This window comes from Sinocyclocheilus rhinocerous, unplaced genomic scaffold (assembly GCF_001515625.1).
Source record: "Sinocyclocheilus rhinocerous isolate Xijiao unplaced genomic scaffold, SAMN03320098_v1.1 scaffold184, whole genome shotgun sequence".
Taxonomy (NCBI): domain Eukaryota; kingdom Metazoa; phylum Chordata; class Actinopteri; order Cypriniformes; family Cyprinidae; genus Sinocyclocheilus; species Sinocyclocheilus rhinocerous.
The window spans coordinates 62,230-74,713 of NW_015659717.1; the positions used below are offsets into that span (position 1 = coordinate 62,230).

Consider the following 12,484-nt stretch of genomic DNA (forward strand, 5'->3'; position numbering starts at 1 on the left):
AAAAAATGCACTGACTAATTCGGACAACAAGAAATCATGATTTTTAGCTATTTAAGACACTTTTTGCAAAAAATATTATATTGTTATGAAAAAATCTATTTGAAATTATTTGAAAAAAGCAGAAAAAAAATAATGACTTCGGACACCAAATGTACCTGCAATTATAGAATCACTCATATATCAACCAGGTTGTGTTATGACCAAATCCAAGAAAGTTTGTCCCTTTTCTCATTACCAAGACTCTAGACTCGGATGTTACCTGTAGCAGCTTAGGCTAAGGTTTATCCAGTGTAGGACCATTCAAACTGGCCTTAATACTTATATCTTTACCACTGCATGTCTCAAATACAATTATTTAGGACTATTTGCACATTAGGGTTGGAACAGGACCTTTAGAACACTTTATAAGTATATTAGAGTAGAAAAATCTACTCCATTTCTTGTTTTTAATTTAAAATCTGCAACAGAACATTAGTAACGCATCTAAGAATAGCTAGTGTGTATATATATATATACTGAATGAAATTTCACCAGATCATGAATATAATTCTTTAAAAATGTTACTTTACCTTGTATTTATGGATCTGTATGGTTTTTAAGAAATGTTGCGATGTTTACAAAGTCAGGATTACTCTCACTCAGAGATCGTTGATGTGAGACGCATTGAAATATATGTTACGTCAGTTGTTGTACGGTTATGTAAAGTCACATAAAGTTGCAGTACACTCTCATGTAGCGCTGTAGGTGTCGGTTTGGTTCTTTTGGAAGAAAACTTACAGTTAAAACATCCAAGTATTATTAATTGTTGTGATGGCTTCTAGATTTCAGTGCATATCCAAAAATCGCCATCCAGAAAGAGAAATCCTTATTTTTCTTCAGAATTACTCAATTTAATGCAATGTTTATACATAGGACGTGTATTTAAGTATGATTTCACATAGACTACACAGTTCCTTCCAAACATGCACAGAGACTTGAGTGAATGTATAGTTGCATGCCTTAACACTTCTAGTCCTAAGCACTAATGTATTGTCCTCCAGAGGGACAGTGCTAAACTGACTGTCCCTCAGTTGATTGTGTTGCATTGATTGATTGTACTGGATCCGTATACTCCCAGAATGCACTTTCAGAAACATCCGCCCTCATTTTAGATTGTAAAGACTTGTCTTATTGACCAGAATTGATGCCTGATATGAAGATTGAGCCATCAGTGTGTCCAGCGTAGTATTAGGACAACATCACTACCATGTATGTTAGCATCGTAGCTTAATGCTGGAGGGTTTTTATGTATATACCGGAAATACACTGAAATCCAAACAGGGAAAACAACACTTGGCTACTACATTATACTGACGTGGTGAATGCTGAAGCCTGAAACATACTCTACGCAAGTACGTGAACGCAAGTTTCATCGTTTCAAAAGGGCCTTTCGCACCGCGGGAACCTTTTCATAGTACCAGAACTAAATGTGGAACTACCCACTTTTTGGCGTTTTCACACCGCCGGTGTTCTGACGATTTGTGCTACCCTGTCAGATTTTGCTACCTCCCATTAAAACAGATGGTAGCATAATTCGATAGCGAAAAGTGCTACCTATCAGATTTTGCTTCCAGCATGATATTAATAAGGTGTGAGGCTTTATTAACATGTACACCTACCCCAACCCTAAACCTACCCTTACAGTAGGATAAATACAGTGTTGGTAGCATAATCTAATAGGTAGCATTATTTATCAGAACACCGGCTTCAGGGGCAACATGGCTGCCCGAGCGAACAAAAAGACACATAAATGTTGTTCTTCTTTGTTTCTGTTGTTGAACGCCGCACACAAATGACGACGCTGTCGACCGGCTTACGTCACTTCTTAGTACACACTCTAGGTGCGAATGCAACCCTTTAAATTGTACTGGGAAATAGTTCGCGTAAAATCGTCCCAGTACTTTAGTACTGTACATTTAGTTCTGGAACTAAAGCGGTGCGAAAGGCCCTAAAATGTGTCAGATCGCAGTTCTCTTCAAACTGTTGCTCTGCCAAGACAGTCATTGATGTGATAGAGAAACTTACCATAGAAGAAGATGCAGTGTATGCTATAGTGCCCCTTGTGGCAATACTGAGAATGTAATACCAATTACATTGTTATAAGCATTTGTGTTTGCGTACAATAATCTATGTAGTCTATGTTTCAGAACTAAAAGAGCCTTTCCATGTCAGATTGAAGAAATCACCCAATTACCTGTTAACAACCCACGTTGTGCGTTGATCTCAGGTCATTAGACAAGTCACTGTATCTTCCCAGCTCTTATCTTTCTAACATATGTTCAAATTGATGTAGATTGTGTCACGGCTCTGGATACTGTGTTTACAGCACCGATCTTGAAGTAAAACTTTGCATCGGCCATTTAGAGGGTCATGGGAAATGTACATGTTCTGGGGTGTGTAAGTCAGGGTAAAAGTCCACTAACAAATGCCTTGACCAATCCTCTCTTTTAGTGTACTGCATCTTTATTTGCTATCAACATGTCTCACTTTAATCTATTGTTCTATATTTAAAAAGTAAAAAAAAAACTCGAAAATCAGAGCATGACCGGAAAAAAAAAATAATTCTATGCAAGTGTTGCATGTGATCTGATTGTTTCTTTCGATTGTTTCTGATCTACTTTAGTACTGCATTGATTCTTGGTGTAAGTATTATTCTATTCAGTAAGACAATTCACCCTCTTTTATACTGAGCACAGACAAGGGGCTTCTGCCGCAAAGTTCATTTTCTTTGAGTTGCTCTTTTTCAATCTCATGGGCTTCAATACCTCCACTGTTATTTATTTATTTGAACACTTAACCATAGCACATATTTGGATTGATGTAATAAAGAAATGTTCCAGGTTCAAGTAAAGCTGTAATGACAGAATCTGATCACAAGAAAGCCACATAACTTAAACATTACATATAATAATTAGACTGAAAGATAAAATTGCTTACTAACCTTATATGAAATTATATCTAATTTTCAACTCCTGTCATGATCATGAAAAGCATAATCATGGAAAAACATAATCAGACATTCATTCGTATAAAGTTTTTGTAATTGATATAAGCACTTTAACAAAACCCTCTAGAATGTTTTGCTCCATAGACTTCCATTGTGGGTCCATTACTGTAGATGTGATTTTTGAGAATTGTGTGTCAACAGAATTCAGCTTGTTTTTAACTTGGAACATTCCTTTTAATAGCATTGATCAGAGACTTTTATGTAAGTCAAGAACTTGCATTGTTGTAGTTGAAGACAGAGAAAAGAGATGATTTATATGATCCACAATGCACAGTGTAAACGAGCATGTGTACTGTGTGATAAACTGTATGAGGTTCTGTCACAGTATAATCTAAAAACAAGATTTGCATGTCTTGATACATGTAAATGTACATGATACAACATTTCCCCCCTATATCTGTTATGGCATAACATTGTTTTCTAATGGACCAATACAGAATCCATAACAAACGCTGATTATTTTTCTTTCTTTCTGAGGTATTAAGAAGCACAATTTTTACAATGGCTATCATTTGAGTCTTTTGTCTTCGATTCTGTATGCAATACAAACACACCTTAGAACATTAACACTTCCTCTCCTGCATAAGTAGAGAAAAAGATATTGCACTATTTTTTTTTTCTTTTTTGATGTCTGCTTTGTAATGCAATAAATGCACTATAGGTAGAACAATATTTACAATGGACACTTAATTGGTCCTCTCTCTCGCCCCTTCATCTTTCTGACAACACAAAAAAATAAAATCCTGCCTGATGCTGTATATGCTTTCTATTTAAAGAAAATGCCACTAATTATAATAAAAAAACAAAACATTTTATGTACTTTTAACAGTCCAGTCGTGTCTCAATTGTTTAATCATTGCTCACATTGATTACAAAGGGGTTTTGTTCTGTTTTTCTTTCTTTATCTTTTAAAAATATACCAAAGAATTACGCATCACTGCTGTTTTACCTTACAAAAGCTATCAACAATATTCTTAATCAGTCAGTTACAGTAATAATAGTTAAAGTAATGATATTACTTTTTGCCGTAAATAGTAGTGTAACTAATTACTAATAAGATTTCAGTAATAATATTAATAATGTTCCAAAGACTCCGTCTGCTTCACAAAATGTGCACTCATTATAATGATATCATTAATAATTTCATTTATAACAAAAACAAGGGAAAATCTGTATTTACTAATGTTCTTAAAACCTTATTTTCACAACTCTGCTCTGTAAAACATACCAGAGATGTATCATTAATAATTTCATTTATAACAAAAACAAGGGATCTCTTCTTATCTATAAGGGAAAATCTGTATTTACTAATGTTCTTAAAACCTTATTTTCACAACTCTGCTCTGTAAAACATACCAGAGATGATTCAATTACCTAATCTTCAATGCACCTTTAATCAACTGAACCAAACCAGCAGGAACAGCTTTCAACAAAGACATATAATTCCTGAGTACAAATAATATTGTATTTTCACAAAAATCATTATAACCAAGGAAATTTCCATCCCCATCCATAATGTGTACAATGGACCTGACACCTTTGTCCATCCAGTCCTGAAAAAAACAGATTTCCCCTTAATACGGATACACTTATTCCACAAAGAACAACTATGTGGCGAAAAGTTGTGTTTGTATAATTTCCAATATAATATTACCTGACTGTGAAAAGATGATAATTTACACTTTCATTTTGATGGCTCAAAATCACACCTTAAGGGGATAGTTCACACAAAAATGAAAATTCTGTCAATAATTACTCACCCTCACGTCGTTCCAAACTGGCGTAAAATTACGGTTGAACCCGATAATTCGAAACTATTGTGACTAGTCTTCGTTTCATGTAAGTGACCTGCACTCAAGATTAATCTTCACAAAAAGTTAATTTCTAAATGTGTTTTTAGAACCACCAAAAGCACCTTTAAGTCGACTTTTCACAATCCTGTCAAGTTCCCAGTGGATAAAATCAATACCCTCCATTTTGTTTTCAGGAAAATACACAAAAGAGACAGAATTTACTCTAGTTTCATGTTGGCTTGAGAAATCCATTTAAAATGTCTCGTTATATTTTGGCTGTGTAATTTATGTAACTGCAGAACAGATTATCGTTAAAGATTTTTACACATCAATCTGCTATCAAGCACTCATATAAATATAATTAAATGAATTTCAAACGACAAATTACTCTGTCTAAAGGACTTTATTATTTATCCACAGAGTCAACAGTTTTACTCATCCTTTGACTGAAATGGAGTATCTACAGATGCATTAATCATTTGGTATTTTTACACGATTTAAAAATCAAACACAATTACATATAATGTGTAAAAAAGAAAAGATGTGTGCCGTTCTACAATGTTATGTTTGACTAACTGTGCATCAAGGGATGACTTCTCTCTGCTACAGCTTTCTTACAGATTTCTACACTTGCCGTTGGTTTATCTGCCAGAAAACTGATCCACTGGTTTACTGGTGGTCTCTTATAAACTTGGTTGCAAATAATCTGGTGGTAATACACAGCACACTCACTAGATGTACAACAGAAAACAAACAACAAGTTTGGCTCAAGCAAAGATGGTCTCCTCTCTCCTCTTCTTGGTAAGGATGGTGCCGGGCTTGTGCTGGGCGTCTGGGTGATTGGTCAGCTCGGGCGGGCAGGTGGACACGGGACTTTCTAAGATGGCCTGCTTCAGGTCGTAGAAAACAGAAGAGTCTTCTTTGGTCAGGAAAGTCATCGCCATACCACTCTTTCCAGCACGACCCGTTCGGCCAATACGATGGATATAGTCTGAGAAAAGAAACACAGTTAAATATTAATCCTCCAAATAGGAACGTGAAACAGGAAGTCTCCTGATATAACCATTTGACAGTTCTAAAAGGCAAAGGATAAAAAGTGACAAAAGCCCTATTCAGACGGTAATTGTTTCTAGTGGGTACGAAAGTTATTTTCACCATTTACAGGGGGTCGTCTGTGATTTTATTGCTGTCCGAATACAGAATGTGTGTTTTTCTTTCACCGCCCACGTAAAAATCCCCGGCCGAATAAACGACTGTTTTTTGACAAACACCAGGGTTGTGTGGTAATTCAATTGCCGTCCGAATCCACATCTCTGAGTTTATGAGAAGAATTCAGTGTATAAACCCTTTTTGACCACTCCCGAACACCATACGGTAACTGTTGTACTTCGCATTTGCATGCATATTTATTTCTGAAATGCTGGAAAGTATTTACAAGAACAATATTTTATAACTGCTCCACCACAGCGAGTGGGAGCAGAAAGAGAAGAAAAGCACGTAAACATTCAAAATGGGTGTTTATAATGGCAGCAGCAGGTATGCAATGCAGTATTAAAATGTCTATTCTATACAGTTATATACATAACTATATCGCGTATAATTATATACAACTATAGCGCGTCTATTTTCCTTTTTTTTTTTTTTAAATGATCAAATAATAAATATATATTCTGAAATATGCTTGGAATAATAAGAATATACATTTTACACAATAAGAAAAAAATGGTAAATAAAATAAATTTTAATTAAAGCAGAAAATCATGTGACTAGCCACGTTAGTAGCACGTTCATGGGTTCGTAGGAGGCTAGGATCACAGAACTGGCTTCTCCACCGTGAATAAATCGCCATCTGAATCCAGGAGTTTTATCACTGAGGTGCAATGTAAATTTATTTTTAGAGACGTCCACATGAAAAACAATTACCGTCCGAATAGGGCTAAAGATGATGTTGGACTCACCCTCAATGTTCTTGGCCATGTCATAGTTGAGGACCATAGAGACGTCCTGGATGTCAATACCTCTGCCTGCCACGTCTGTGGCCACCAGGATGTCCTTAGCTCCCGCCTTTAGGTTGGACAGAGCAAACTCTCTCTGTTCCTGACCTTTACCGCCATGAAGTGTACAAGCATTGTACTGCAGGACAGAAGCAAACAAAGATTGAGAGTTTCTGACTGAGAGATATTTCTAGAAAGCATCACAGACATTAATAAACACTGTGTACGCACTCCAATCTTCTCCAAAGACTTAGCCAGCACGTCACAACCCTTCTTCTGGTTAACGAAGATGATGATGGGCGGCTCGAAGCCACTTGCCAAAACATCCAGCAGCTTCTTCCTGTTTACCACACAAGAACATTTGTGAGAAAAGGGAAGTACATTTCTGACAACAACTTCCACTTGACTGGTGACTGGTTAGAGTTAATGTGCACTCTGACCTCTTTTCACCCTCGGACATGAGGATGACCTTCTGCTCCACCCTCTCGTGAGGTTTGCCTGCAGAGCCGATGTACACCACCGCAGGCCGACGGAGGTAACTTCTGGCCAAACGCTCCACTGCAGCAGGCATGGTGGCCGTAAACATGACCGTCTGAAAAGACATGAGAAAGGACATTGTAGGAGGAAAAAAACAAATAAGAAACTTCATAATTCATTGTTCACAGTCAGTTATTTCCTATTAAACCATGGTAACTCATGATATCGGTTACCTGTCTGTATTTGTGTTTGCCTGACTCAAAGTTCTGCATCATTTTTTCGGGGTCTTCTGCATCATCGGTGTCTGGCTTCTGATTGGTCACAGGTATGTACTCCAGAATCTTCTGGACATCGGGTTCAAAGCCCATGTCAATCATTCTGTCGGCTTCATCCAGTACCACATATGTGCATCTGCTCAGGACGAGGTATCGGTTTTCCAACACGTCGATCAAACGACCAGGTGTGGCTATGACAATCTGAGAATGAGGAGCAAAACACATCAGATCTACAACTATAATGAGGTCTTCCATTATGAATGAATGAATGAATAAATATATTAGGGATGCACGATGTCCGATATGCCGATATTTTTCAACTCATTTTGGCCGATTGCCGATGCCGATATATTGTTTGAAAACAACAAGTCTCTCCTGTGCAGAAATTATAAACGAATTATTTTTTAATTTTGGTTAGTTTTTAACAAAATCTTATTTGTTAGAATTAAATAAACAATTAAGTTATTTTATAATGACAGTACATTGAAATCTTTAAAAATAATTATAACTCAACTATATCTCAATCGCTGCATTTTTATTTTTTATTTTCAGAAAGATGCAGTATATATATATATATATACACACACACACACTCTACCGGTCAAAAGTTTGGGATCAGAACGATTTTTAATGTTTTTTACAGGAGTTTCTTATGCTCATCAATGCTGCATTTCTTTGATCAAAGATACAGGAACAAATTTAATATTGTTCCACAGGCCACAATCAACAACCTGATTAAATCTATGCGAAGGAGATGTGTTGCAATGTGTGAGGCAAATGGTGGTCACACCAGATACTGACTGGTTTTCGGACCCCCCCGGACCCCCCAATACAGTAAAACTGCACATTGTAGAGTGACCTTTTATTGTGGCCAGCCTAAGGCACATCTGTGCAATAATCATGCTGTCTAATCAGCATCTTGATATGCCACACCTGTGAGGTGGATGGATTATTTCGGCAAAGGAGAAGTGCTCACTAACACAAATTTAGACAGATTTGTGAACAATATTTGAGAGAAATAGGCCTTGTGTGTACATAGAAAAAGTCTTAGATCGTTGAGTTCAGCTCATGAAAAATGGGGACAAAAACAAAAGTGTTGCGTTTATAAATTTGTTCAGTGTGTATATATATATATATATATATATATATAACTTTGTTCAGTATATATATATATATATATATATATACATACATACACATACACACATATATAACAATATAAATTAGTTTGTTTATATTTTTCATTTTATGTTGAGTTAGTTTTAGTATTTTTGTCATTTTTATTAATTTTTTTTAATGTCCATTTTTTATTATTAATTTTTACAATTAATTTCAGTTTTAGTTTTAGTTATTTTAGCACATCAAGTTAAAACTAAATGAAAATGACAAATGTTGCTTTGGCAACTAGCTAAAATGTGTTTTGTTTTATTCCAGTAGGGCTGGGTGATATAGCCCAAAATTATCACGATAATTTTTTCCATATCAGTCGATATCGATAATTATCACGATAAATGTCACATTTTTATTTCTTTCAAGTTTAAAGTCAGATTTTTGCTCCAATGTGAGTTGAAAAACCAGACGGTTAATTGTGGTTTTCAACTATTCTTTATGGTCAGAACATGACAAACACTTCGTTTTTTTTAATTCTTTACACTTTCAGTCATCTTAATAGAAAAAAATAATTTCTTAGTTCTGCACGTTCTAATGAGTAATATTGTTTCAAATCAAGAAACAGGTTTGTGTTGCCTGATAATATCTACCAGTCTCGGCCACACCAATGATGTCACGGTTCTGTAAACCAATAGGAATGGCCTGCCTCTGGATAGGTGTGGGATCCTGACAAAGAATAAAAATGCATAGAATAAACATTTTTAATATATTCAAAGCATTTACATGGATGCCATAACACAACAAGCCGTTTTAAACACATGCTGAACAATCTAAACCTGTCTAATCATAGCAATTGAGAAGCACACCAAACAAATACAAACTGACCTTATAGCCACACTTTTCGATGACCTCCAGAATGTGTGGCGGCAGTGAATACTCCTTCCAGTTGCGGATGGGGTTGGGGATCTTTCCTCCTTTGGTCGTGATGCTGTAGTCCTCTCTGAAGATTCTCCAGTCTCTGTCTATCATCTCATCCATCTTCTTCTGAGACCAGTGCCGGTCGTCCCAGCGCTGCTTGGCCTCCTTCTTTCGGACCTTCTTCAGCCTCAGTCTGTGAAATACAGAAAATTTAATAGCATATACATTAAAACTGTGAAAATTTGATTATGCTAATTATGCCTGTCAGTGGGTAATAAACTATTTGTTTTTTTATTTTAGGGAATTTTTAGTAAATACTGAGGGGGGGAAATAGTGTTCCTTTCCAGTACCCACAATAAAAAAAATAAAAAATTGGTCGTACATACAAAAAATTGCAGTCTGTGATTTCTCCTTTTTTCCTTTTTTTAAAAAAGTCTCTTATGCTCACCAAGCCTGTAGTTAAAACAGTAAGAGTATTACAATTTTACAATTTAAAAATGTTCTATTGTAATATATTTAAAAATGCAATTTATTTCTGCAATGAAAATCTGAATTTTGTTACTCCAGTCTTTAGCGTCACACGATCCATCAGAAATCATTCTAATATACTGATTTGGTGCACAAGAAACATTCCTTATTATCATCAATGTTGAAAAAAGTTGCTTTAAAAATCTGATAACGATGTTTGCAGCGCAATATTTGACCGGAAGGATGAAAAATTAGTTATTTTCGTCAGCTATGGCTCGTTAGCGCTAGCATTCCGCCCGCTTCAAATCAGACACAGAGATTAAATAGTACAGTAAGATCACATTTATATGAATGAATTATTGCATTTATTTGAATTATCTATCGATTGAGAGAAAGAAAGCGAGGAGAGAGAGAGAGATAGAGAGAGATGACAGTTGTGTGTGCGTTACCTGCGTCTCTCTACAAACAATGAAGCTTCGAACTCCTCGATGCTGAAGAATATAATGTAGTGATCTAGTATCTAGGCTATTTAATTAATAAAAGTCACGGGGCAGCGCTGACAACAAGTTTCTGTGTCTGCGCAGCACAATCTGCGATCTCCGACCTCTCTCTCTCTCTCTCTCTCTGTGTGTGTGTATGTGTGTTTGTGTGTATAAGAACAGCATTTATTTGAAATAGAAAACCTTGGTAGCATTATAAATGTTTTTACTGTCATTTTTGACCAATTTAATGCATCCTTGCTGAACAGAAATTTTCAATAGAAAAAAAAATCTTACTGACCCCAAACTTTTGAATGGTAGTGTACATACAATATGAAATGTAACGTGTGGGACTTACTCCTCTTGCTCCTTCTCCTCAAGGGTCCGTCTCTTCTCCATCAGGTCTCCGTAGAATCGAGACTGATCTCTCTTCTGCTGCTTGAGGTCGATGCCGGCGATGAAGCCTCGACCGTACAGCTGAACCTGATGCTTTTCTTTATAACTAAACACATAAACAAAGTCAAACCTGTGTTCTTGTACGGTCAAGTAATGCTTTAGCTTCTGTATCATATATACTATAGAAGTATGTACAATCCAACTGGCTAAACATTTGCAGACCTAAAAAGAGTGACCTAAGGCAGTCAAGATCAAATGCAATGCAGTAAAATATACAAAATAATCTGGACTTTTATGTGCAAATAACAAAGCAGTGCAGTTATTTCTGGCATCTCATGAGATGCTCACATTGGATTGTAGTCGGTTGATGTGTCTTCAGACGCATCCCACTCAAAGACAAACTTCCTGTCATTCAGATGGCGTGTACGCCGCCGTTTCTTCATACCACCAAGATAACGCTCCTGAAGAGAAAATAAATAAGTATTGGTTCACCGTTCGTCAAAAAGACACATAACCACCTAATGCACTTCATTTCACAACAGAAAAAAATGTATGGAAAGATGATTATTCTGATACGGAGCCACGATTTGCTGAGCTTATTCCCAAAGGGATATTTAGTAACAGTTTACTTATGCTTAATGCTTTTTGTACCTGCCACATTCAGCTTATTGCCAAACAACGTGATTCAGCATCTGTTTACTTACACTGTAAAAGTTTATTTAAATATAGATTACTGGACTACATTTTACAAGAAAATACTATTTCAGTCTTTCTACTTGAAAACTTCACTTTTAATTCAAAGTGTTACTAGCTGTTTCTTTTTAATTATTTGTTAAATTTACTAGCCAGTTCTGAGTAAAAATGGTTTCAAAATAAATCCTACAACAAACTTTAAGTGCAATTGTTAAAATTCTGTACAATCTAGTATTTTCACATTTTACTCTATAATCTCTATAAACTCTATAATCAAGATTAAATAAAGACTTAGAACTTGTAAATATATAAACAAACAAACATATACATATATATATATACATATATATACATACATACACACATATATACATATCCGATATGCCGATATTTTTAAACTCATTTTGGCCGATAGCCGATATATTTGCTTTTGTTTGGAAACAATACCAAGTCTCTTCTGTGCAGAAATAAGCAAATTATTTTCAAATTATATATACACATTAAATTACTACAAGCAGGATTTAATGGAGACCTTGTTTGTGCCTCGCATCTCTCCTTCACACGCTGCACTATTTACCGCCTGTGACTGTCACAAGATTGCATGTACATATATATCGCGCTCCGTTCGTCTCTGACACATTTTTTGAGCAGCTGATGTGTGATCTCTCCTTAGTACTCCTGGCCAGTAATGCTGAAGTGAAGTAGTTTTACTTTTCTGTAGTTTTTCAATGGCTCTCAGTCATACAGACGACATTACCAAGTTACTGTTATAAGCATGTGCCCCGTCAGACTGGTCGTGGCGGCGGTGTTGCAACAATATATAGTGATATTCTCA

At 35.9% G+C, this 12,484-nt stretch overlaps 1 protein-coding gene across 1 annotated transcript in view; it reads right to left on the bottom strand.

Moving 5' to 3' along the window:
• Positions 1 to 5,230: 5,230 nt before the first annotated feature.
• The window catches only part of LOC107724177 (probable ATP-dependent RNA helicase DDX23), a 14,221-nt gene continuing 6,967 nt past the window's right edge, over positions 5,231 to 12,484 (bottom strand). Inside the window, exons 8-16 of the mRNA XM_016532985.1 lie at positions 11,305 to 11,417; positions 10,919 to 11,062; positions 9,581 to 9,806; positions 9,346 to 9,421; positions 7,544 to 7,821; positions 7,274 to 7,425; positions 7,065 to 7,173; positions 6,798 to 6,972; positions 5,231 to 5,830 (exon numbers count right to left, since the gene is read on the bottom strand). Of these exons, the coding sequence (XP_016388471.1) occupies positions 5,607 to 5,830; positions 6,798 to 6,972; positions 7,065 to 7,173; positions 7,274 to 7,425; positions 7,544 to 7,821; positions 9,346 to 9,421; positions 9,581 to 9,806; positions 10,919 to 11,062; positions 11,305 to 11,417 (1,497 nt within the window). The 3' untranslated portion in view covers positions 5,231 to 5,606. The remainder of the gene's footprint in view (positions 5,831 to 6,797; positions 6,973 to 7,064; positions 7,174 to 7,273; positions 7,426 to 7,543; positions 7,822 to 9,345; positions 9,422 to 9,580; positions 9,807 to 10,918; positions 11,063 to 11,304; positions 11,418 to 12,484) is intronic.